Here is a 26,676-nt window from a genome sequence, read left to right on the forward strand (position 1 = left end):
GTACCGGAGACTAGCCTGACGTACATCACAGTCTGCTCCTTTGCCACTTCACTATGCCTCTGAGGTCTAGTCTAGACACCAGCGGAATAACATATGCCCTCGAAACTGCTCCTGACCTTTTTTGGTTCTTGACTTATTTTGCTTACTCCCATTTCACTCTACCAGGTCATTGCGGTCTGAAGTGCATTACCTCTATCATCTATTTTTTTTCAAATGTTATTATCTCACTTTGTCATCAAAAAGTTTTTTTTTAAAATTTTTATTAGTGAAACACCATGAGGTACAGTTGTAGACTTACAAATTTCTGTGCTTGGGTTTCAGTTATACAGTGGTCGAATATCCATCCTTCCACCAGTGCCCATTTTCCACCACCAATAATCCCAGCATCGCTCCTACCCCCCCACCCTCACATCCCACCCCACCCCTGTGGCAGGGCATTCCCTTTGGTTTTCTCTCTCCTTTTGGGTGCTATGGTTTGCAAAAGAAACATTGAGTGGCAATCGTGTTCGGTCTATTATCTATTTTCAGCATGCATCTCTCATCCTGGGAGGATCCTCCCAACACACTTTACTTGGTGCTCCCCTCTATCTGAGCTGCCTTCTCCCCCAGCATGTGCAGCTGGCTTCCAAGCCATGGAGTGAACCTCTTGGTACTTATCTAGGCTATTCTTGGGTGTTAGTCTCCCAATTTGTTACTTTATATTCCCCAGATGAATGCAATCTTTCTATGTCTGTCCTCTCTTTCTGACTCATTTCACTTAGCATGATACTTTCCGTGTAGTATCACTTGTATGTAAATTTCATGACTTCATCTTTTCTAACAGCTACATAGTACTCCACTGTGTAGATGTACCAAAGTTTCTTTAACCAGTCGTCTGTTCTCGGGCACTCGGGTACATAGAAGTGCAGATGTCATTTTGACTGTACTTTTTTACCTTTCCGGGATATATTCCCAGGAGTGGTACTGCTGGGTCAAATGGGAGCTCAATTTCTAATTTTTTGAGAATCATCCATAATGTTTTCCAAAAGGGTTGAAACAGTCGGCATTCCCACCAGCAGTGAAGGGAAGTCCCTTTCTCACTATGTCCACGCCAACACCGGTTGATTTTGTTCTTTTGGATGTGGGCCAGTCTCTGAGGTGTGAGATGATATCTCATTGTTTTGATCTGCATCTCCCTGAAGATTAGTGATGCAGAGCATTTTCTCATGTGCCTTTTAGCCATTTGGATTTCTTCTTGGGAAAGTTTCTGTTCATTTCATCACCCCATTTTTTGATGGGGTTAGACATTTTCTTCTTGTAGAGTTCAACCAGTGCTTTGTATATCCTTGATATCAACCCTTTATCAGATGAGTATTGGGTAAATATCCTTTCCCATTCTGTAGATTGTCTTTGTATTCTGGTCACTGTATCTTTTGAGGTGCAGAAGCTTCTTAATTTAAGATAGTCCTATTTGTTTATCTCTGTTTCCACTTGGTTGGTCAGTGGAGTGTCATCTTTGAAGATACTGTTAGCCTCAATATCGTGGAGGGTTTTGCCGACCTTGTCTTCAATGTACTTTATGGATTTTGGCCTGATGTTGATATCTTTAATCCATTTTCATCTGACTTTTGTGTTGGTGTTAGGTCTAGGTCTAAGCCCATTTTTTTGCATGTGGTTGTCCAGTTATGCCAGGACAATTTGTTGAAGAGGCTTTCCTTGTTCCACTTCACATTTCTTGCTCCCTTATCAAAGATTAGATGTTCATACATTTGGGGTTGTGTGTACGGATATTCAACCCAGTTCCATTGGTCTGCAACCCTTCCTTTGTTTCAGTTCCTTGCTGTTTTAATTATTACCGCTTTGTAGTAGAGTTTGAGGTTGGGGAGGGTAATGCCTCCCCACGTCTTTTTCCCAAGAATTGCTTTAGCTATTCGTGGGCATTTGTTGTTCCATATGAATTTCAGGAGTGCTTGATCTATTTCTTTGAAGAATTTCATGGGTATCCTTATAGGGATCGCATTGAATCTGTTTAATGCTTTCAGGAGTATTGGCCATTTTGACGATGTTAATTCTTCCTATACATGAGCAGGGGATATGTTTCCATTTCCTCGTGTGCTCTTGTATTTCATGGAGTAGCGTTTTGTAGTTTTCATTGTAAAGGTCCTTTACCTCTTTAGTTAGGCTGATTCCGAGGTATTTGATTTTCTGGGGCACAATTGTGAATGGAATTGGTTTTTTATTTCACTTTCCTCTCTCATTATTTGCGTATAATAATGTCATGGAATTTTGGGCATTGATTTTATAGCCTGCGACTTTACTGTACAAGACTATTGTTTCTAGGAGTTTCTTGGTAGAGGATTTAGGATTCTCGAGATATAGTATCATATCATCTGTGAATAGTGAGAGCTTGATTTCTTCCTTATCTGGATGCCTTTAAAGTCTTTGTCTTGGCCTAATCGCTATTGCAAGTACTGCCAGTTCTATATTGAACATAAGTGGTGATAGTGGGCATCCTAGTCTTGTCCCTGATCTTAGAGGAAAGGCCCTTAGTTTTTCCCCATTGAGGATAATGCTTGCCATGGGTTTGTCATAGGTGGCTTTGACTATCTTGAGGAAAGTTCCTTCAAAACCCACTTTGGTGAGAGTTTTCATCATAAACTGGTGCTGGATATTGTCAAAAGCTTTCTCTGCATCTATCGATATGATCATATGGTTTTTATCTTTACTTTTGTTGATATGATGGACCCTGTTGATTGAATTCCGAATGTTAAATCATCCTTGCATCCACAGGATGAATCCCACTTGGTCGTGGTGTATGATCTTTTTGATGAGTTGTTGGATTCTATTTGCTAATATTTTCTTGAGGATCTTCGCATCCGTGTTCATCAGGGATATTGGCCTATAGTTTTCTCTGTTGGTGGTGTTTTTGTTTGCTTTTGGTATTAGGGAGATCTGTGCCTCATAGATGTTGTTTGGGAGAATTTCTGTTTTTTCAATATCCTGGAAAAGGTTGAAGAGAATTGGCAAAAGGTCTTTGAATGTTTGGAAGAATTCACTAGTGAATCCATCTGGGCCTGGGCTTTTGTTTTTGGGAAGACTTGATTACCACTTCAATTTCCTTGATATGAATGTGTCTATTCAGGTATCTTAAGTCTTCCTGGTTCAATGTTGGGAGATTATAGGAATCCAGAAATTTATCCATTTCTTCTAGTTTCTCTTGTTTCGTGGCATACAGACTCTCAAAGTAGTCACTGATGATCTTTTGAATTTCATTGGTTTCTGTTGCGATGTCCCTGTTTTCATTTCTGATTTGGTTTATTAGGGTTCTCTTTCTTTCTTCATGAGTCTCGCTAGTGGTTTATCAATCTTATTTATTTTCTCAAAGAACCAGCTCTTGGTTTCATTGACCTTTCAGATTGTTTTTTTGGTTTCCATGTCGTTAATTTCTGCTCTAAGTTTTATTATTTCTTTCCTTGGCCAATTTTGGGTTCCTTTTGTTGGTTTCTAAGATCTTGAGCTGTTTGGTTAGGTTATCTATGTAGGCCCTTTCTTCTTTCCTTAGGAATGCTTGCAATGCTATTAATTTTCCTCTTGGCACGGCTTTAGTTGTGTCCCATAGGTTCGGCTAGCTGGTGTCTTCATTCTCGTTTTTTTCCACATATCTTTTGGTTTAGTCTTTACTTCCTTCCTGACTCACTCATTGTTCAACATTAAGTTGTTTAATTTCCAGGTGTTTGATTTGTTTTTCGATGTCTTTGTGTGATTTGCTTCTATCTTAAACACTTCGTGGTCTGAAAAGATTGTTGATACTACTTCTATCTTCCTGATTCTATTGTATGTTTTGTGGCCTAGCACGTGTTCTGTTTTGGAGAATGTTTTGTTTGCACTGGAGAAGAATGTGTATTCTTTCTTTTTGGGGTGTAAATCCCTGTATAGGTCTATTAGCCCTCTCTCCTATTTCTTTCTTCAAAGCCAATGTATCCTTGTTGAGTTTTGTTCTTGTTGATCTATCCAGAGGTGATAAGACGATGTTCAACTGTCCAACTTACTGTGTTGCTAGCAATGTCCTTAAAATCTGTTAGCAGTAGTTTTAAGTATTTAGCTGGTCCCTGATTAGGTGCATATACATTTAAGAGTGTGATTTCTTCCTGTTGTACATATCCCTTGATAAATAGGAAATGGCCTTTGCTGACCCTTTTAATCTTTTTCAATCTGAAATTGTTGTCGGATACTAGTATGGCCACCCCGGGTTTTTTGAGGGAGCTGTTTGCTTGCAGGATTGTTTCATCCTTTAACTTTGAGTCTTTGCTCTGATTGTTTAGATGAGTTTCTTGTAGACAGCAGAATGTTGGTTTCAGTGTCTGGATCCATTTTGCCACTGTGTCTCTTGATTGGTGCATTTAGACCATTGACATTGAGAGAGATTATTGTCATGAGGTTTTGTGCCACCTTTCTGTAGAAGTTGGTTGTGTTTATGAGTGTTTTTCTTCTTACAGGAGCCCCTTTAGTCCTTCTTTTATTTGCTTTTTGGGTCACACCCGGCCATGCTCAGGGATTACTCCTGGCTCTGCACTCAGGAATTACTCCTGGCAGTGCTAGGGGGACCATATGGGATGCTGGGAATCGAACCTGGGTCCGCAGCGTGCAAGGTAAACGCCCTACCCGCTGTGCTATCACACTAGCCCCTTTAATTCTTTTAGATTTGGTTTTGAGTCTGTGAAGTTCCTGCCTGAGCTGTTGTTTATCTACTAAATGGTGTGTAGTTCCATCGAGTTTAAGTGAGAGTTTAGCTGGATAAAGTATTCTTGTTGAGGTGTTCATTTCATTGAGTTGTTTCACTATATCCTTCCATTGCCTTCAGGCTTGGAGTGTTTCCTCTGATAGATCTGCTTGGAGTCTAAGGGGTGCTCCTTTGTATATGATTTCCTTCTTTGACCTTGCTGCTTGCAGTATTGTCTCTGTCCACAGCATCATCATTCTGACTATGATATGCCTTGGAGTGTTTCTATTAGTGTCTCTTTAAGCTGGCACCCTTCTGGCTCCTTGGATTTGGATATCTGCATTCTTTAACTCTGGAAACTTATCAGCAATGATTTCTTTGACTGTGGATTTTTCATTGGGGTTGCCTCCCTGTCCTGGTACTCCGATGATTCTAATGTTCCTCTTGGCGTCATCCCCTAGTTCTCTGATTCTCCTTAGAGCTATTTTGAGCTCTTTTCCCATTGCTTGTTGTTTCCTATGCGATTTCTATTGCTCATCTTCAAGCTCACTGAGCCTGTCTTCAGCTGTATTCATCCTACTGCTAAGGGTACCTACTGAGTTTTTAATTTCATCTACTGAATTTTTTATTTGTGACAGTTCTTTTTGTAGCTTTTTTGTTTCTGCTCTCATTTCTTCCTGTATTTTCTCGACTGTCCTACTGTTTTTTTTTTCATTTCTTTCTTTAGTTTTCTGGATATCTCCTCCATTGATTCTTTGAGTAGATCCTTGAAAATGCTCTGCATTTCATCTCGGAATTCTTTATCAAAGAGAGCATATTTGTGGATAACCCTGGTTGAGGATTTGGGACTCTTTTCTTTGTCCTCTCCTTGTAGTGGAGATTTGCCCTGTTTCTTTATGTCTTTTTGGTTGTCTAGTGGTAAAACCCTGGAATTCACTACTACTGTTCCCTCTTTTCATGGGAAAGGATTCTGGATAAGGTCGGTCGATGGTCGTCACCCTTCTCCTTTTCTAGAGTCTGACCTTCTTCTCAGGCATTATTCTTTGGCTTATGACGGGCATCTAGTGAAGTTTTGGAGGAGGTGCTCTTTAATATTTGGCTTGTACAGCTTCTTGTGTACTGGTCTTTTGTTAGAATTGGAGTAGGCCAGTGGATTATTGTTGTAGTTGAGGTGGCCAGAATTTTTTTTTTCCTTTTTTTTTTTTAATTTATTTATTGAATCACTGTGGGAAAGGTTACAAAGCTTTCAGGTTTATGTCTCAGTCATGCAAATATCAAACACATTTCCCTTTACCAATACTTATTTTTTACCATGAAGAACCCCAATAAAACCCCACCCCCCACCCCTCCCCGTCCCTGTGAGGCAGATGAATTCTAGTTAACACTCTATCTGCTTTGATTAGATTCATTGTTTCAATAAAAGATTCACCACTATTTTTTAGAGTTTACCCCCCCCCCCCAAATCAGACATGCTGAAAAAGCATTGTGAAGTGATTTGCTTTCTACAGCTGGGTTCAAGAATTAAATCTTGGTTTTGGATTTCTGCTATTTTACCTATTGACCCTGGAGGTATTTCTACTGAAAGTCAGATAGTTAAGAAATTGGTTTCTGTGTTCTAGAGTCGTGGCCGTGCTGGAGAGCCGCTCGCGGGGGGCAACCGGTGGCCTCGGTAGGGCGTGAAGGGCGGAGCGAAACGCCCCCCTTCCCATGAGGTTTTAGTCGCCCCCACACTCCCGGCTCATACCTGCTGTCCACAAGGCTACCATGTGGCCGCCATCTTTCTTTCCAGAGAGGAGAGGGCGAATGGGGCAACACCCTTTCCCCTCCGGCAGACTTGATGGCCTGGATCAACGCATAGTCCGTTCACTTTTCTGCTCCAAGCTGCTGGGTTCTGCATTAAGTCCTTGTGCTTCTGGGGCCATGGCCATGCTGGAGAGCCGCTCGCGGGGGGCGACTGGTGACCTCGGTAGGGCGTGAAGGACGGACCGGAACGCCCCCCGACCCATGAGGTTTTAGTCGCCCCCACTCCCCCGGCTCATACCTGCTGTCCACAAGGCTCCCATGTGGGAGGTGGCCAGAATTTTTTCCACAGAATTAGGTGATAAAGGCTGGGATGAACGTCCAGAGTGCTGGGAGTGGGAAATATAACTGCAGCTGCCTTGGAGAAGGCCATGCCCACTTTTGAGAAAGCCACACCCCCTAAAGTTGTGGCCACCCCCCCAGCCAGTCCAGATGCTAGTCCACAGACCTGTTGGGGTGGTGACTAGTTGGGATGACTCTCACTGCAGAAGTGGAGGCAGGTGCCCCAGGCTGGGGTCCCTGCGGTGGCTGGCTTTCAGGATCGCGAGTTTAGGTGGGGGTGGGGGAGGCGCACCAACCCTGCCGCCGGGCGGGTACCTTGGATGAGTGAGCAGAAGGAGGCAGAATGGCTCAGCTTTGGGCTCGCGCAATGTGCCTCAATTCCCGTCCCCCGCAGAGGATCTAGTTAGACGTGCGGCCCTGGGAAGGGGCCCTGCCGCTGGGTGGGTACCTGGATGAGTGATACCATCTATTTTGTTTTGAAGCTACACCCAGTTGTGCTCAGGGCTTACTCCTGGCTCTGTTCTCAGGAATCACTTAGGAATCAGGGAATCAAATGAGGTGTCAGGGATTGAATGCAGGTTGGCTGCAAGCAAGGCAAGTGCCCTACTCACTGTACTATTCAGGGCCTCCGGCCCCCAAAGTAAAAAGATTTCCTTTTAGTTTTTGGCGACACTTAGCTGTGCTCAATATTTACTCCTGGCTTGTATGTGACTGACCTGGGTTCTTTCCCTGGCATCCCGTATGGTCCCCCCAAAGTGCTCAGGGATCACTGCTGGCAGGACCTGGGATTGACCCTGGGTTGGCTATGTGTAAGGCAACTGCCCTAACTGCTATACTATCTCTCCAGCCCCGTATCATCAACTTAATTGCAGTGTTGAGTCTAGGTGTAGTGGAGAGGTTTTCCCACTACAGGTACTTTAACTATTAGCACTGTAGTACTGTCCTCCGTTGTTCATCGATTTGCTGGAGCAGGCACCAGTAACGTTACAGCACGTTATGTTTCATGAGACTTGTTACTGTTTTTGGCATATTGAATATGCCACGGGGAGCTTGCCAGGCTCTGCCGTGCAGGCAGGATACTCTCGGTAGCTTACCAGGCTCTCCAAGACAGATGGAAGAATCAAACCCGGATCATCTGCGTGCAAGGCAGACACCCTGCCTGCTGTGCTATCTTTCAATTTTTTTTTTTTTTTTTGCTTTTGGGGTCACACCCGGCGATCCTCAGGAATTATTCCTGGCTCTGTGCTTAAGAATTATTCCTGGTAGGGCTGGAGTGAAGCACAGTGGGCAGGGCATTTGCCCAGTGGCTAATCTGGGTTCGATTCCCAGCATCCCATATAGTCCCCCGAGCACCACCAGGAGTAATTCCTGAATGCAAAGCCAGGAGTAATCCCTATGCATTGCTGGGTGTGACCCAAAAAGCAGAAAAAATTATTCCTGTGGTGCGTGGGGGACCATATGGGATGCCAGGGAAAGAACCCAGGTCAGTCACATACAAGGCAAATGTTCTACCCTCTATACTATTGCTTTGGCCCCCTATCACTACCTTAGTGCCTAGCTGCTGTTGATTCCTTTCAAAATTGTTTTTCTTTCTGAGTCACACCTGGTGATGCATAGTGGTTACTCCTGGCTTTGCACTCAGGAATTACTCCTGGCGGTGCTCGGGGGACCATATGCAGTACTGGGGATCCAACCCAAGTCAATTGCATGCAAAGCAAATACTTTTACCCACTGCACTATTTATCTGGCATCCAAGAGCCTAGCTTCTTAAACTGGGGGTTGCGACCTCAAATAGGGTCTTTTCTAATCTTTATTTTAAAATAAATTTCATTGACTCTAAGTGATTTGTAGACCTGTTGTATCACGATCACCCTGTTGTTCGTTGATTGCCTCGAGCAGGACTCAGTAACGTCTCCTTCGTCCTAGCCCTGAGATTTTAAAAAGTGCCATATTCAAGGCTCTTACAGGGTTAGGAGAATGAGACCCAACATTGTTACTGGTATTTGGCATATTGGGTATGCCACGGGGAGTTTGCCAGACTCTGCCATGTGGGCAGGTTACATTTGGTAGCCTGCCAGGTTGTCCAAAGTAAGAATGAGATAATAAGATGTGAGCGCAGCCACAAATGCGGCTGTGCACTTCGGAGAGCTGGGTTTTATAGTCTCTGGGTCTTGGCTGTTGATGGGATTACAGGGTGCTGGGGGCGGGGGGGAAGGGCAGTTGGTGGGTGTGACCCCTGCCTACTGGAAGATGGAGGATCTGGGTGGAGGATGCTCAGCCCCGATCCGAGTAGGCTTGGAGATATCAGCCCCGGGACCCGCGTGCCTTTGTTCCTCTGCCGGTACCTTTATGCGTGTGGAGAGTGGTCTCAGCATGGTTGTGGCTGGTTCTGGAGGTCTTCGGCTGCCGGAGCTCTGCCTGGGGCGGGGAGGGAAACTTATCCCGCCCCCCTCCAAGAGGCCCCGGCGAGGACAGCCAGGCGCGGGGGCAGGAGATTCTGTGCTATACCTGTTTGTTATATGCCTGTATATCTGGGGTCACAAATCTTTCAAGCGAGGGGGCTACAGGGATAGTACATGGCTAGGGCACTTGTCTTGCACATGGCCAGCCCAGTTTCAATCCCTGTTACTCCATTTGGTCCCTTGAATCCCACTAGGCCTGATCCCTAAGAGCAAAGCCTGGAGTAAGTCCTGAGTACTATTGGACGCAGTGAAAAAAAAAATCCAAAAAATCCCAAACAAAAGGATAGTGAGTTGAAAATGTTTAAGCTCTATAGTGCCAAAGGCCTGTAATGGAGACTAAAATGGCAGACTGCTTGGTCTCCTTCACCATTTTGGCTTCTTGGTGGCATGTTATTCACCGAGTCTCCTATTACAATGATTCTCCAGGCCATTTCTGTCCCTTCACCACCACGGCTGCTGGATACCCAATACCTCATGCACCTCACATCCCTCTTCAAAAACCTGTGTATTCTGATATCTTAGTTCTACATGTACCATTTTATTTAATCTTTATTCTTTTGTTTTGGGAACCATGCCTAGTGGTCCTTGTGAGTTGCTCCAAGCAGTGCTTGGGGGAACCATGTGGACCCAGGATCCTACTTGGGGCTCCAACATGCAAACCATGTGCTCCTGCCCTTTCTCCTATCTTCTGGGCTCTAGAGGTAACATTTTACTTCTGTGCCACATTTGTGTATCACTGTAACAGGAACAAGATATATCAGGGCTCAGTGAGTAGAGGCTGTGTCTCTGCACTGAGCACTTACCTTTCATCTTGTAGGCATAAAGAACAAGGGTAGAACAACACCGTTTTCTCTTGTTTCTTCCAAGACTTATTGTCTGTTTAGGCATTCAAACATTTGTTGTTGAGTGTTTCCTGTGTGTGGAGGCAGCATTAAAAACATCAATGTTAAAAAATCACTGCTAGGGTTGTGGGGGCTGGAGAAAAAGTACAGCAGGTGAGGTGCTTGCCTTGTGGTTGACATGCAATTGATCCCTGACACCCTATACAGTCCCCGGAGACTTTGGAAGAAGAGATAAGGCATGTGGTTAAGAGTGATCCCTGAGTGTAGTCAGGAGTAAGCCTCAGCACCGCTGGGTATGGCTCTAAAACAAAAGTCTGCAGGGCCAAAGATGTGGCTCAATGGTAGTGTGCTGCCATGTATAAGGCCCTCTTTGATCCCCAGCACTGTCAAAACACCCAGTCCCAGGGTGATGAGAAGCATGGGGTGGGGGTGTGTCCCAGGATAGACAAAATACATAGTTGGTTGACATTATTCACAATGGCCAGATCTGGAGATCTGGAATGATGGGGTTACAAGTAGTTATTTAAAAATATGGTTGCCAGGAGTTGGAGAGATAATACAATGGGTAGGGTGCCTGCCTTCCATGTGGCCAAACTGGGTTTGATCTCCAGCATCCCATATGGTCCCCAAGCACCGCCAGGAGTAATTCCTGAGTGCAGAGTCAAGAGTATCTCCTGAGCATTACCAGGTGTGGCCCACAAACAAACAATAAAATAGGGTTCCCAGGGCTGGACAGATAGTACAAGGATTAAGGCACTTGCCTTGCATGTGGCTGACCCAGGTTCCATCCCTGGCACCATATATGGTCCCAAGTATTACCTGGGAATGATCCCTGAGGATAGTGACAGGAGTTAAGTCCTGAGGTCAGCCGGATTTGGTCCAAAAATCAAAAATAAAAGATTAGCCACAGAAGGCTTCATGAAGGTGATACTGAAGCATGGACTTTGGAAGAAGTGAAGAGATAGGCATGTGGTTATCTGGAGGAAGAACACTCAGGTAAAGGGAACAGCAAGTACAAAGTTCATGAGGTTGGATTGTTCTTGTTTTATTAAGGAACAGCTAGAAGACTAGTTTGGCTGCAGTGTATTAGAAAAAGAAGTACAGGAGATGAGCTCAGAGAAGTGACGGGCATAATCTTTTTATCTATAGTGTGCCTTTTTGTCTTTGTCCAACATCCCCACAACACCGTGCTGATAGTTCTGTAGATTATTTTCCTAGTATGAGAAACTGAAACTGTATGAGAAAGACTGCTATAAAGAGAAGTTCAGAACAAGCAGAGAAGTCGACTTTGGACTGGGATGCAATATAATTAGAAAATTCCAGGCGGACTGTTGAAGGATACCACCATTTAAACTGGGCTTGGTGATACTGTGGGAGTTCTCCAGGTGGAGAGAGGGGTGAGGGACTTATAAACAGGCACCCAGTAAATCCGTGAAAACCACAAAGCTGGAGGAGCCACGGATACGGTTCTGGCAGTAGCTGAGAAAGTGCAGGAAAAACCAATTCCAGGGGAAACGCCAATATAGCTGAGGTCCCCTCCCACCCCAAAGTCCCAAGCTTGCGCAGTAAGGGACTCACCCCTCTAAAAGATCCGCCTTTTCGGTCTCTACCTAGGCTCCACCCCAAGAACTTTGCTGAGGGTGGTGGGAGGTGCTTAGGGAGGAACGAAAATAGATTGAACGTTCTTTTGACCAATCACCTTGTCGGATATTCAATTTATGATGAGAGTGGAAAGCAGAACAAAAGAAGGACCCGGACCTCGTCGGTGAAAACCAATGAAAACAGGGAAAAGGCGTGGGGTAGGAGGGATAGGTCAGCAAAATCACGCCTCCTTCTATCCAGACACGCCCTTCATTCTTGATATGCCTCACCCCAGGGAGCAAATCCGATTGGCTGGGCAAAACCCTTAAAGGGCGGGACCCGCTCTACGTTCACTGGGGCAGTGAGTTAAGAGGCGGAGGGAGGGGGGGCCCAGCAGGGCGGGACCAGGCTCTGTCTTATCTAAGGTGTTTAAGGCCAATGATTCTCCCGGTCGCCTCGCTTAGAAAAGTCATCTTCTGGCGAATCTTTAAGATTTCAACTTGCCGAAGCACATCAAGGGACTAGAACTGACTGCATCATCTTTTTTCTCCTCGCAAAAGTCTCCTTTGCCATCATGGGGATGTACCAAGTGAGGTCGATTCAGGGGTGCAAGTGGTGACTGACACACTAGTCGCTAGCTGCTGCCCACTCTGGTTCTAACAAATTGCTAGCAAGACCGGAACTGAGTAACAAGCCCCCTTGAATTCTCCTCCTGGCGCCATTCCAGGGCCTGCGCCACACTCCACAGTGGGCGCGCAATGGCCGTCTCACCTCCCGCTACAAACGAGTCTATTGGTACATCTACTACGAGGTGAGTCCCCTCCTTCTCACTTTACCCGTCCAGCGCGTGCGTGCGCATGCGCGGAGCGCGGCGCGCTCGGTGGTTGGGCCGATTGCTGTTCGGCCCTGGGATCCGCGGCATCTTCGGGCGCCTTCGGCTTTGACCTGCGCGCCGCCTTGAGCTCTCGGATTCGAGCGGGCGCAAAGGAGCCTGGGGGCATTGCCCGCAGCGGCCTAGCTAATGGCCGGCTGAGCGGGACGCCGCCTCCGCCTCAGCCACCGCCGCCGCCGCCGCCGCCGCCTCCTCCTCAGCCGGCGGCGGCCCGGGCCCAGCAGCCATGGCTGAAGACTACTGGGACGGGCGCCTGCGGCGAACCGGAGGAGAGGGAGGTCGTGCGGCCACAGCCCAGGCCGCCGCCCCAGGCGCCGCCGCGCCGGCCCCGCGGCTCTGAGCTTGCTCGCGTGCCCCCGCCGGTGAGCGCGTCCCCGAGAGTGGTGGGGTGGGGGCTTCCCTTCCTTCTGACGAACCACCCCACACCCCCAGCGAGGTGCACTGGGGTTGTGGCTGCACCGCTGGCATGTGCCCCCTCCCCCCGACGAACTTCCCGGAATGCACCGGGCGTGGGTCATTTGGGGCCTTCCTGACCTTGGCCCCACCCTGGGCCGGGACTAGGAGCTGGGGATGGGCGAACTGTGTGTGCTAATGGGGAGCAGGGTGGTCGAAGGACCGGGAGGTGTGGAAATGGTTGCCAGTCTGGTGTAAGGCTCGAGGTTTTCTAGTGAGGGACAGACAGAGCTGCGGTGGGGTTGGAGCATGTGATACAGTCGTAACGCTGTGTAAGGGTTGCGGCCTAGTGCACGTCGATGAGTTTGGGGTGCAGGGCGGTGGAGGGGCCCAAGGGTGGATAGCAGGGGGTGGAATGGCAGAGCCGTGCTGACATGCAAATGGAGGAATAGCTGGTGGAGAGATTCCTTGTGACTCATCGCTGGGCTAGGGGGCCCAGAAGTCATGTGCGTGGGAAAGAGGGTGGCACTGGCATTGATGCTGAGTTTTTATCCCTGGTGGCACTGAGTGTGGCGGAAGAACTCCAGAGTTGACAGTGTACTAATAGCCACAGCTGCGTGTGGAAATGGAAGTCTGACAAGGCCAAGGCCAGAGTATGCTAATAGGGCCAAGGGGTGCTAAAGGGGATCAGAGTTGTGGTATATGTGCCCCCTGGGTGGGGACAGCCAGGAGGAAAGTGTCTTAGTAGTGTCATAGTTTAGTGTTGTAGTAAGGATGAAGAAGTTGGACAGGAAAAATGGCTCAAAGATGTCTGCAGCATAGGCTTAATCCCCACATGACCCTGCTTCTCTAGAACCTCCAGATGTTTTGCACACACACCCATGTATAGTTCTGGCCATCATCACATATTTTTCTCCTGTCTCCTTGCCTCCTATCAGCTCAAGCTGGAACTTCACTTAACCCTGACCCCTACTAGCACACACTGTACTTCACAGAGCATTCCTCTATTAGGAATGCTAGAACAGCTGGCAAACAAACAGCATCCAGATGTGAGATCAATGTGTGATCATGAGGACAGGAGAGGAGACTGCAGAATGCTAAGAAAGGACTTAATAGATGACCTATGAAGTTTCAGTGACTGGTACTATGACTTAAGAGTCTTGGAGGTGCCTAAATTTGTGCCCCCCAGGAGCTGAAGTCTCGGATATGCTAATAGGTCTCAACATTAAGAAGACAGTTTGTGGGACTGGAGTGATAGCACAGCAGGTAGGGTGTTTGCCTTGCACGTGGCAGGCTCGGGTTCAATTCCCAGCATTCCATATGGTCCCCTGAGCACTGTCAGGGGTAACCCCTGTGCATCGCTGACTGTGACCCCCCCAAAAAAAGGAAAGAAAGAAGGAAAAAAAGAAGACAGTTTGTGAGTTTTCAGAGCAGTGGAAGAGGGATAGGGTTGTGGATGGGGATCTAGTGTGCAATGAGGAGAATTGAGTCTCCATGGGTAGAGACTGTCAGCAGAGTGGAAGCAAAGAGAAATAATGGACAGGACAGTGTGAAGGTCTAGGTGTGCTAAAGTGTATTAGAACCACGGAGTGATAGTACTGAAGTGTTTTCTAAGGGAGGACCAGGATATCTGAATATTTCTGTATACTAAATAGGGCCAAGCCATTATAGCACAGTGTGTCTGTCCTTGTTCATGTCCCCGAGAAACAGGGGTAAGAGTTCTGGGTGTTCTGAGAGGGAGGAACGCTCTGTGTGAGGTCCAGTGTGTGCTGTTGGGGTTCAGGGTGAAGTGATAGGCGTCAAGGATGGAGGAGAAAAATGTGTGTTGCTGATGGCCAGAGCTGCAGAGGGGTGTGAGAGTTTTTAAAAACGGGTCAGGGAGCTGTGTGGTTCCCTTTATTTTAATAGGATCCAGGGCAGTCTGAAGTCCGGTGAGTGCTAATGTGGGTCAGCTTTAAAGGGTCCCATGTGCATGCTAATAAGGGTCAGAAAAGTAGGGGAATAGGGTGTTAAGGGAGTGGGGTGGGAGAGTGCTGTGAATAAACTAATAGGAAGGTGGACCTCGGAATGACCCAAGAATGTGGTGGTAAGTTAACTTAGAAGAGGCAAATGTTTGCTAAGACTTAAATGCTGCTTTGGGTCTGTATATGCTGATGGGAGTTAGAGATCAATGGAGAAATGAATATGTGCTGATTGCAGGTAAGATGCAGGAAAGGGGGCCAGTAGGACAGTGGGTAAGACACTTGCCTTGTACAGGGCTGACCCGGGTTTGATCATCAGAACCTGTAGGATCCCCTAAGCCCTGCTTGGAGTGATCACTGACTGCAGAGCTAGGAGGAAACCCAGAAACTGCTGGGTTTGGCCCCAAAACAAATAAATAAAGGAATGCAGGGGCCAGAGCAATAGTACAGCGGATAGGGCATTTTCCTTGCACGTGGCCAACCCGGGTTCGATCCCCAGCATCCCACAAGGTTCCCCAAGCACTGCCAGGATTAATTCCTGAGTGCAGAGCCAGGAGTAACCTCTGAGTATTGCTGGGTGTGACACCAAAAATAATAAAGGAATGCAGGAAAGTCTTCACAGAGGCACAGAACAAAGTAGCACTTTGTGAGTCTGTGAACATCCAGAGATCAGCGCAGGATCAGCACAGGATGAGGATAGTATGTTCCTGTGGGGATCCGTAGTATGCGATGATTGTGTCTTCATGGTCGTTGTGGTGGGAGGTGAGGGTATTCTGATGATGGTTGTGTGCTTGGAGGTTGGCAGTGGAATTGTATACTGTTCTTGCTCCATTTTTACTATTCTGAAATGTAGAAAGAAAGCCCGGAAAACATAAGTGATGATAACTTGTTTGGCTTTGTGTTAATAATGTTTATGTGTTTTGTGTATTCATAGGGTCCTCAGGGCTTCCCTTATGGGGGTGTTGATGTGTAGATTTTGTACCTCATCTTTCTAAAACACACTCAACTGAACTCTGGAACATGTGTGGTCCTTGGGGTTTCCAGTTAGATGTCATGGACTCATGACTCCTGGCTTACTCCTCATTCTCTATCCAGTGCTACTTACAGCGTCCCCCATATTCCGTTCTCCACTACAGTAGGCAGATGGCTGCATATCTGTGCCATACAGACACAGTCTGACTGGCCATGTTTCATCTTCCTCTGCCTTGCGTCCAATATTCAGTATCTTGGGTTAGGATGTTGTTGCTGGAAGAGATTCTCTCCTCTTTACTAGCATCTTGGCTAGGCAGAGAGAAGTGAAAAGAGGGTCCACTGGGGTAAGCTTCATTTTATGTGAACAAATGACCCACTTCTCTTCACAAATCCAGCCACAGCTTCATCCTCGACCTCCTATCTAGTGCAACTTCCCTTGGGCCCATGGCCATCTTAGGCCCTGCTGTGAGTCCAGATGGTTCCGGAACCAGGTCTTTTCCCCCTCATTGTTGGCCCAGTGCCCAGGAGGAAGTGAAAGATGGTTACCCTCAGCTTTTTGGTGGCCCTATTCCCTCTAGCCAGCCCCATTCTAGGTCTTGCCGATGCTAGCATCCAGGGTTGCACATCTCATCTGGGATTGTTTGTGAGTAAAAAGGAATCACCAGCTAGGCAGAAGTTGGTCCGAGGGCCCCAACCCCCTGCTGCATTAATTTCTGCCTGAAGCATGCTCAACATCTACTCTTGTCAGTTACTAATGCAGGGCTTCTGGATAGAGCTGTGACCTAAACAGGCAGGAATCTGCTTTGGCATTGCTGATCTCCTGGTTAACAGACAGGGCATAAAGAAGCAAATAAGTATCTGGTGTCATTTCTGAGGAGGTGATGAGTGTTGTCAAGGTGAGGGAGTGCTGGGAGTTAAAATTATGAATACTGTTCATGGTGGCCTTTTGCAGGTGGTATTGGAGCAGTGGTCTGAAGCGGGGGAGGGAGCAGGCTATTTTTTAAAAAAAATTTTATTAGTGAAACACCGTGAGATACAGTTGTAGACTTACAAATTTTTGTGCTTGGGTTTCAGTTATACAATTATCAAGTACCCATCCCTCCACTAGTGCCCATTTTCCACCACCACGGATCCCAGTATCCCTCCCAACCCCCCATCTCCCCCCTCTGTCCCACCCTGCCTCTGTGGCAGGGCATTCCCTTTTGTTCTCTCTCTCCTTTTGGTTGCTATGGTTTTCAAAAGAGGCATTTAGTGGCAGTCATGTTTGGTTTATAGTCTACTTTCAGTATGCTTCTCCCATCCTGGGAGGATCCTCCCAACACCTTTTATTTGGTGAGCAGGCTATTTTGAAATCTGGGGGAAGGGTTCTCCAGGGAAGTTGCCAGTATGAAGACCCTAAGGTGGGACTGCTGTCTTTGGTTGCACAATTGCAGCTAGAAATGAAGGGGGTGTGGTGAGGCCAGGAAGCTAGTAGGGATGAATGGGCTCAGACCTCCTGGACCATACAGAGAGTTGGAACACTTAACTGGGGTGATAAGGACATGGGTATGTTCTTAAATAGAAGAGAAATAATAGCCTGATTTGTATGAGTCTTGAGTGGCAGCTGATGAGTTCAGACTTGATTGACCTCTTCCAGCAGCCCTAGGGATAGCTAGTTGTCATTGAGGTCCCCTGTCAGCATCACACAGTGATTGGGTCTGTACCGGATTTCCCTGCCCCCCCCATACTTCCATCTAGATTGATCAGTGGTGTGGTCCACCGCTCACCATGACAATGGTTGCTGGGTGAGACAGGAAGATGCTTGTGGCCAATAAGAACATTCTACCCTGGTAGTTGGGCGCGATGTGGGGCTGGTGCCAGTGGAACATGCCACTCTGTGGGCGTACCCAGGGCCTTATCAATCTTCCTGCTGTCTTGGGTGAGGCCCACACTTCATCCATAGGTGGATACAACACTGCTACTAGACCAGAAAATACTTGTTGTAGATTGCTGTGTGCCCCTACTGACACTATCCTGTTAATGGCCAGCTGTCCGGCAGCAAGATCCTTGTCTTCAGCCAGCTACCCAAGCCTTCCTTCCCAGGTTTGCTATTTAGGAGCCAGGTTTCCCCATCCAGGCCAGATTTCTAGGAACCCCAAGACGTTTCAGGTTGTCACAGTGTTTGGGTGGGCACTGACACAAGTCCACGTCAGTGTGTCCTCTCTCTGGATTGTCACAGGTTGAGGGGCTGTGGTAGGACTCACTTGTCATCCATACTCCCGCTCAGGTCGCCATGGATCGGATGAAGAAGATCAAACGGCAGCTGTCAATGACACTCCGAGGTGGTCGAGGTGTAGAAAAGACCAATGGTGCCCCTGAGCAGATAGGCCTGGATGAGAGTGGCGGCGGCGGCAATAACCTTGGAGAGGCGCCCACACGAGCTGCCCCTGGGGAACCTCGCTCAGGTCGAGGCCCACTCAGCTCTGCACCTGGTGGGTCCACTGGCTACTCCTATGCCTAGACTGCTTCCTGGATAGTACTTCTCAGTTCATTTCCTCTCAGATTTGTGTTATGTTCACTTCCCTGGATCTGTTTTCTCCCCTTTTCTGGCCCCTGTATGCTTTTTGTTCCCCCTCCTCCCTGTCATTCTCTCTCAGTACCCACTTGGTCCATCTCTGCCTTTTTCTTTCTTTCTTTCTTTTTGGACTTTTGGCCACACCTGGCGATGCTCAGGGGTTACTCCTGGCTCTGCACTCAGGGATCACTCCTGGCGGGCTCGGGGGACCATATGTGGTGCCAGGGATCTACCCCGGGTCTGCCGTGTGCAAGGCAAGTGCCCTACTCCCTGTACTATTCTCTGGCCCCATTATTTGTGCCCTTTTCCCTGGGTTTTGTGTTCCAGCCTCAAGGGGAAAAGGGTGCCCTGACTGCCCACTGCAGCACCCCAAGCTTCCTGCTGCCCTTCTGCACTCTGCAATGACTTCCTCAGGCTTTCTGGTGCTTTCCCCAAAACAGCACTTTGGGACTAACTTGTCATAGACTCCCCAGGGAGGAAGGGAGGTGCTCCAAGCTGCTCCCTCTGCAGTAGTTGCGAAAATGAGTGTGAGGTGGGGACAGGCTGCCTGGGGCTCCCGACTCCACCTAATCTCTCTACTTCCCCTTCCCCCCTTGCCAGAGATTGTCCATGAGGACTTGAAGATCGGGTCTGATGGTGAAAGTGATCAGGCCTCGGCCACATCCTCAGATGAGGTGCAGTCACCAGTAAGGGTGCGCATGCGCAACCATCCCCCACGCAAGATCTCCACTGAGGTGTGTGTCCCCACATGGAAAGATGGTGTGGCTGGCAAAAGGGTTGAACCTGGGAAGGTGGAATTCATTACCTTGTTTCTGCCCCATCTTTGCCTGACAGGACATCAATAAGCGCCTGTCATTACCAGCTGACATCCGGCTGCCTGAGGGCTACCTTGAGAAGCTGACCCTCAATAGTCCCATCTTCGATAAGCCTCTCAGTCGCCGCCTCCGCCGTGTCAGTCTGGTGAGCAAAGTTTGTTTCTGTCCTTTCTCTCTCTTTTCTTTTCTTGCCTCCATTCCCCTACCCCATCCCTTTGCCCCCACCCCGCTACCTCCCCACCAGCGTGCTTCAACTTGCTTCCTTTACCCCACAGTCTGAGATAGGCTTTGGTAAATTGGAGACTTACATCAAGCTGGACAAGCTGGGCGAGGTGAGGGGCAGCTGGGAGGCCCGTGGTGGGAGGGGGTGGGGTACGGGGAATTCCCTGCAGCCCCAAGCTCCTCCTTGGTCCCTCTTCCACTCTATTCAGGGTACATATGCCACTGTCTACAAAGGCAAAAGTAAGCTCACAGACAACCTTGTGGCACTCAAGGAGATCAGACTGGAACACGAAGAGGGAGCACCCTGCACCGCCATTCGGGAAGGTACTGACCCCTCTGTATCTTCCCTTGGGGTTCTGGGCCTTCCTCCTGCCATTCTGGTCTTTGTGAGAAAATGCCTCTCACCAACATGTCTGGTTCAGGAATCCTTTTCTGTTTGGAGAAGAGGCAAGTGGCCTGGAAATCAAGGCTCTCGCATTGGTTCCAAGAGACCTCTGAAAGTGCCTACCAATTTACTTGGCAATTTTTAGTCAGAATGCCACATGGAAATAATTCGAATTGAATAGAAATTGAGTGTGCAAAACTATTTTCACACAAAGCCACACAACCCAAGTACTGAGGGTTGGATGGAGCAAGGTCCCTTTCCAGAGACTGGGTTGTGAAATCTAGTCTCATATTAAACCTGAGGCCCTAATCCCTACTTGTTTTGCCATATTCTTTTCTGAGTCTTAATTGCTGTTTCTGCAACATGAGGATACATCTTCCTGGCCTTAAGTGGGTTAGAACTGGCACCTGTCAGCTACCATCCCAAACTGCATGGGATCAAGAGGGACACCCTGGGCTTGTCCCTGACTGATCCCCATCCTCTAACGGTGGTGAGGTCCTGACTCCCCTTCCCCACCTCTATGCTTTCTGCAGTGTCACTGCTCAAGGACCTCAAACATGCCAACATCGTCACACTTCATGACATTATCCACACAGAGAAGTCCCTCACTCTTGTCTTTGAGTACTTGGTAAGGTTGGGTGCCATGAGTCCTAGGTGGAGGTTGGGGAGATGACCAAGAGGCACAGAGGGTACATTCTTTCCTTTGCTGCCTCATCTTTCCTCAGGACAAGGACCTGAAGCAGTACCTGGATGACTGTGGAAATGTCATCAACATGCACAACGTGAAAGTGGGTGCAGGGGGGACCTGTTAACCCCCTCTACTCTGCCAATGGCCCAGAAACTGACCTTTCGTATTTGGCTTTTTTTTTCTGGTTGGGATACCTTGGAAAAAAGAGACCTTGTCTTCTCTTGTGTGACAAAGCTCTGGGCTCAGTGTCTTGGGGGGGGCAGTATCTGCTTGGGGGTCATTCTACTGGATACTCTTTGACCTCTGCCTGCTGTTCCTGGCTTCCCAGCTGTTCCTGTTCCAGCTGCTCCGTGGCCTGGCCTATTGTCACCGGCAGAAGGTGCTACACCGAGACCTCAAGCCCCAGAATCTGCTCATCAATGAGAGAGGAGAACTCAAACTGGCTGACTTTGGTACCCCAGCCTCCCATCGATCCCCCAGTCTTGCCCACCTCCCAGCTGCCTCTTTGGTCTCTGTCCCCCTCACCATGTATGGGCTGTGCTTAGGACACCCTCTGCCTCAGCTTCCCTCTCCCCCAGACTGCCCAGGACCTCCTCAATTTCAGGTACCCTTTCTCTCCATCTACTAGGCCTGGCCCGGGCCAAGTCCATTCCAACCAAGACTTATTCCAATGAGGTGGTGACACTGTGGTACCGACCCCCGGACATCCTACTTGGGTCTACCGACTACTCAACCCAGATTGACATGTGGTGAGGACAGGTGGAAGTGTAGCTGGAGACAGGTGGTACCAGGGTGGGTTGGTGATAGTGTCCAGCCAGTCTCACTTGCCTGCCTGTTTACTGTGTCTTCCCTCCCCAGGGGTGTGGGCTGCATCTTTTACGAGATGGCTACAGGCCGGCCCCTCTTCCCAGGCTCCACAGTGGAAGAACAGCTGCATTTCATCTTCCGCATCTTGGGTGAGTACGCGAGGACACCCCTGAACCTCAGTAGCTGAGAAGGTTGGCAGGGAAGCCCCGTGAGGTGCTTAAGGTAACTCCCTCTCCCCTCTCAGGAACCCCCACTGAAGAGACGTGGCCAGGCATCCTGTCCAATGAAGAATTCAAGACCTACAACTACCCCAAATACCGACCTGAGGCCCTTTTGAGCCATGCACCTCGGTGAGGCTGGGGGGTGGGGGAGGGTGGGCGAGCATCAGAGGCCCAACCACAGTATCAAGCAGCACCTTGTTTTTGCCATAGACTTGACAGTGATGGGGCTGACCTCCTCAATAAGCTGCTGCAGGTGAGACCACCTTTCTCAACCGGTCTTGGGGCTTTAGGAGATTCCTGTTGAGGGGAAACAAGGAAATCCTGGGATAGGATTTGGGGTGGGAGGAAGCAGGGACCTCTCAGTTGAAGATGGCAATATTCCTCTCCCATGCATACACCCAGTTTGAAGGACGCAATCGGATCTCCGCAGAGGACGCCATGAAACATCCGTTCTTCCTCAGTCTGGGCGAACGGATACATAAACTTCCTGACAGTGAGTGGAGCTGGTGATGCACAGTTAGTTGGGGTCTGTGGGAAGCAGGATGGCTCTGGACAATTGGGAAGCTTGTATAGGGCTCTGGCTGGGCCACCGTGAAGGGGGGTGTGGGGCATGCCCTTTGATGATATAATAAGAAAGTGATTCTTGGAGAAATTGGAATGTGCGAAAGTTTGGGTCCAGTCCAGCACCCATTAGCCCTCCCTGAGCACTGCCGGGTGTGATGTCCCCCCCCCCATGATGAAAAAGCTGGTATTTTTGTTTTTACATCATTTTTCTCCTTCAAACACTGATAAGCAGTGTCAGCCTTTGTTTCTGTTTGTATTTCTTCTTTATAGGTGCCATACCTAGCAGTGGGGGGTGAGGGGTGGTGATAATTGGCCTAGTGGTGCAGCCTAACAGAGGTTCAGTACTTGGGTGTGCAGCTCTGCAGTGCTCATGGTGCTTAGGGTAGGGACATGCCATGCCTGAGATCCATTCAGCCCTGGGTTTTGCACGTGCCAGACATGTGTTCCATCATTTTGAGCTAGATCCTTGGCCCCACTAAGACATATTTTGGTTTGGGAACCACACCTGGCAGTGCTCAGGGATTATTCCTGCCTCTGCTCAAGAATCACTATGAGATGCCTGGGATCGAACCCGGGTAAGCCGCATAAAAAGTAAATTCCCTCCCTGCTGTACTATGAGCAATACTAGGAGCTCCAGCCCCTAAAGTGAACATTTCTTTGCAAACGTGAAAAATATGCAGATCATCAGTATATAATTTTCACAAATTATACATGCCCATGTAACTGGCATTAGATTAAGAAACAAGGTGTGAGATACTCTGCACAATGCCCTCTCATCTTTTGAGTTACTCCTGACACCCCCATCCCTAAGAGTTACTTTAGGTTTGACTTTATTTTTATTTTGGGGCTATATCTGGCATAGCTTAGGACTTCTGGCTCCGAGCTCAGAAAAGATTCCTGGTAGGGTTCAGGAGACCATATGGGGTGCTGGGGTTTGAACCCATGTTGGCTGCATGCAAGGCAAGCACCTTGCCTTCTGTACTACCACTCTTGCCTCTATTACTTCTGACAGCATAAGTAAAATTTCTTTTGTACTCTGTAGACATGTAATCACATTGGATGTTCTCTTTGCATAGCTGACTTTAAGAATTTTTTTCTGTTTTGGGACCACACCTGGATGTGCTCAGGGCTTACTCCTGGCTCTGTACCCAAGGATTACTCTTAGGGATGGTTAGAGGACCATATGGGATGCTGGGGATTGAACCCAGTAGCATCTCTCCAGTCCCCTTTAAATTTTTTGGTAGTATACTTAATATTGTATTACAGATCAGAATAATAAGTTTTCAATTACCAGGGATGGAGCTATAGTAGAGTGGAGAGGGCATTTGTACGGGCATGACCCAGGTTTGATCCCTGGCATCGCAGATGGTTTCCCGAGCACTGCTAGGAGTAATTCCTGAATACAGAGCCAGGAGTGACCCCTGAGCATTGCCAGATGTGGCACCAAAATAAGGGGAAAAAGAGTTCTCGATTACAACAGAAGGTCAACAACTCTTGACCGATTTGGTTTTCAAATGTATTGCTCCTAATTATTTTGAATTAAATCCCAGATAGAGTGTTCATAATTTCAGCATGTATTGCTGGAATACTTTTAAGCATAACAAGAATATAGTTAAGCTACCTAAAACAAATTGGCATTTTCCTTATTCACTGAATTCATCAAATCCCCCACACCCTCCATCACCTAGATTTAGCTGGTGTCAGTTGGAAACTTATTATTACACTTGACAAAATTAATATTGATTTCTTAGTGTTAAGGTAAATGTAGTCCATTTTCCTTTTTCTTATTTGTAGCTGGTTTGCATTTGCAATTATTTTTGACAGTCCCTTTCTCCAAGGAAAGGGAACTCTACCTAATTCCCCTGATTGAATCATATGTGAGTTAGTCCAGATGGATTCCTTGTCTCATTCCCCATTCCATCTCTTCCCCCATCTACAGCTACTTCCATATTTGCACTAAAGGAGATCATGCTACAAAAGGAGGCCAGTCTTCGGTCTTCATCGATGCCTGATGCAGGTAGGTGTGTGGCCATTGCCCCTTTTCCTTGCCCTTTCCACCTGTGTGCTCGCCCACCAACAGCCATCTGCTCTGCTTTTCCCTGCAGGCAGGCCGGCTTTCCGCGTGGTGGACACCGAGTTCTAAGCCACAGACCCAGGCCCCAGCAGGCAGCAGCTGGAGGGATGCCACACCCCTCACAGGGCAGCCCCCAACTGCACCCTGCCTGCTTGTTGCCTACCTGCCTGCCTGACTCATGCTAGTCTGCCCACATGTACCCTGCTGCCTGTTTCAACACCTGATCATTGACCTGTCAACCCACCCATTGGCCTGTCTGCTGGGTGCTAACAAAGCTCTCATCGCTCCTCGCCTGGTCTGTCTGTGTTTCTCTCTGTCTTGGTAGTTGCTGGTGGACAGCATGGCCGTGCCAGCCTCCCACACTGAGGCCAGGCATGTATTCCTCATTGTTCGTCCCCCCAGGACCACTACCCCATGGCCAGCCAGGGGTCCAGAGCTAGTCCAGGCTGGGGATCTCGACTCAGACAAGATGTGGTGATGATGCCTCGGGTTTGAGGCTTTCCCCGCCTGCTTTCCTGCCTGCCCCACCTGCCTTGTGTTGTGTGGGCTTTTTGTTTGTTTTGTTTAATTCATTTATTTTTATTTTAAATGAGGTTTTCATTTTTTAAATGCAATATCTCTGTACACAGACCGACTGGGCCCCACTCCCCGCGTGTGGCCCTTCCACAGTATTTTGTGCAATGAAGCCCCGCTCCCAGCCTTTCCCAGGGAAAGGGACAGGGACATAGCCCCCATTTAGAACCCTGCCCATCACCAGACCCTGGGGGCAGCTAAGGGAAAGCATGCCTCAGCTACTCGCCTTCCACCTCGCCTCCACTCCCCAGCTGCGGGGGGACCTGGGGACTACTGGAGAGTCTCTGGGAAACAGATGAGGTGTGGGTCCCCCCACTCTTTCCCTCCTGCAGTCCCATATCGCTGGGATCTCCTTCCTTCTCAGGGTCTCCCTAGCCAGCCCTCCTGTCCCCCCATCCCACTCGGTGCTGTTGGGTAGGGGCCCTGCCAGGAACTGACCAACTCAGCAAGGAGCCAGTATACAAGCAGCGATAGGGATGTGTGCAGGTGTTGGGCCCAGGCATTATCCCCGTAGCCCTGGGGAGGATGAGGCAGGGCAGGGACAGTCTCTGGGGTCAGTGCCCAGATGGGTGGTTACCTCTCCTTCCTCCACTCTAAACCCTGGGGCCCTCAAATGGGATGGGATTACATGGGTGGGGTCCACGTGAGGTTTGGGGGGGTTGGGTTCCTGAATGCACCATAATCGCTGTATGAAATATTAAAAAAAAGTCTAAATGGAAACATTTGATTGCAAATCCCTGGAGGAAGTGGGGGAGGGCATAACACAGGGTGAAGACTGGACCTTTTCAGAATTCGTATCTGGCACCCATCTAGAAGAACACTGGGGAGCAGGCCTAGGAAATGTTTCTGATGGTGACAAAGCCATCTGAGTGCATATGCAACAAGGGCACAGTGAATAGAGAATGAATTCAGAATCAGTGATCTAACTCAGAGAAGTTATATTTACCCAAGAATATGAAGAAACCAGAGAGGAGGAGACAGGTATAGAGAGCCTGCTTCAAAGACACTTGGATGACCCAGTGTAACCAACCACACATTTTTTACTGGGACACTAAGAAGAACAGATGGATAGAACTGGAAGTTCATTGTTATCTACAAAGTATTCAAACCATGAGCTGGGTAAAGTGCTGAGGAATCTGCAGTGGTCTGTGACAGACCAGTGGTCAAATGGCATAGACTGGGGCTTGCTCTTGGGTGTCTAATCAAGGGTTTAGTTTACTTTATCTTGGGTGTTCCAGATCCTTTCTCACCATCTTGGATACAGCCCAGGGATTGGCTCATTGCAGGCAGGAGGGGTGGGTTTGGGAAAGGCCAGGCTGTAGTTGAACAGTTCTCATGTCAGACATAATGTGAATGTCACCTTGGGGACTCCAAACTTGAGTTTTGGTCCTATCTCCCCCTCAGTTTGCAAATTGAGTTGTAAACCCCCTTCATCTGTGTGAGGTCTGGGCCAGGGATAGAATTGTACTAACGATGAGGTTAATTGAAACTAAAATGGGCTGGAGAGTACAGGGGCTAAGGCACTTGCATTATACACAGGTGACTGTGGTTCAGTCCCTGGCGCTATGTAAGATCCCTTGAGCATGAGGAGAAGTGATCCCTGAGGGATGCTGGGTGTGGCCCCCAAAGTAGAGCTAAATTATGAGATTTTTTATGTTGGGGTTGGGGTGGATGGGGAAACCCACGCAGGGAGGGAACATTCTAGACATTTCCAGACTCGGGGACCTTTGTGTGCATGGGCCTAGAGGTGTGACAAGTTGTGTTCTTGCCTGTGAAATGGGGTAATGAAAGTGAATGCACTGTAGCACTGTCCTCCCATTGTTCATCGATTTGCTAGGGCGGGCACCAGTAACGTCTCCATTTTGAGACTTGTTACTGATTTTGGCATA

At 48.3% G+C, this 26,676-nt stretch overlaps 1 protein-coding gene across 4 annotated transcripts; it reads left to right on the plus strand.

Annotated features, from left to right (window-relative positions):
* Nucleotides 1-12,102: 12,102 nt before the first annotated feature.
* Nucleotides 12,103-24,828, plus strand: CDK16 (cyclin dependent kinase 16). 4 transcript variants are annotated; one of them, XM_056107360.1, is made up of 16 exons: nt 12,103-12,477; nt 18,151-18,355; nt 19,039-19,172; nt 19,273-19,398; nt 19,529-19,585; nt 19,685-19,799; nt 20,394-20,488; nt 20,586-20,648; nt 20,877-21,000; nt 21,177-21,297; nt 21,407-21,504; nt 21,600-21,705; nt 21,787-21,829; nt 21,979-22,069; nt 24,080-24,157; nt 24,540-24,828. In XM_056107360.1, exons 2-16 carry the CDS (start codon nt 18,157-18,159, stop codon nt 24,578-24,580), a joined length of 1,491 nt encoding a protein of 496 aa, XP_055963335.1. In that variant the 5' UTR covers nt 12,103-12,477; nt 18,151-18,156; the 3' UTR covers nt 24,581-24,828. The 4 variants fall into 4 exon arrangements, with proteins under 4 accessions (XP_055963335.1, XP_055963336.1, XP_055963337.1 ...); XM_056107361.1 differs by having other exon boundaries at nt 12,107-12,477; nt 24,246-24,828; XM_056107362.1 differs by lacking the exon at nt 12,103-12,477 and adding an exon at nt 12,512-12,920.
* The last annotated feature ends 1,848 nt before the right edge of the window (nt 24,829-26,676 follow it).

Source organism: Sorex fumeus, unplaced genomic scaffold (genome assembly GCF_029834395.1).
Source record: "Sorex fumeus unplaced genomic scaffold, SorFum_2.1 ptg000162l, whole genome shotgun sequence".
Taxonomy (NCBI): Eukaryota; Metazoa; Chordata; class Mammalia; order Eulipotyphla; family Soricidae; genus Sorex; species Sorex fumeus.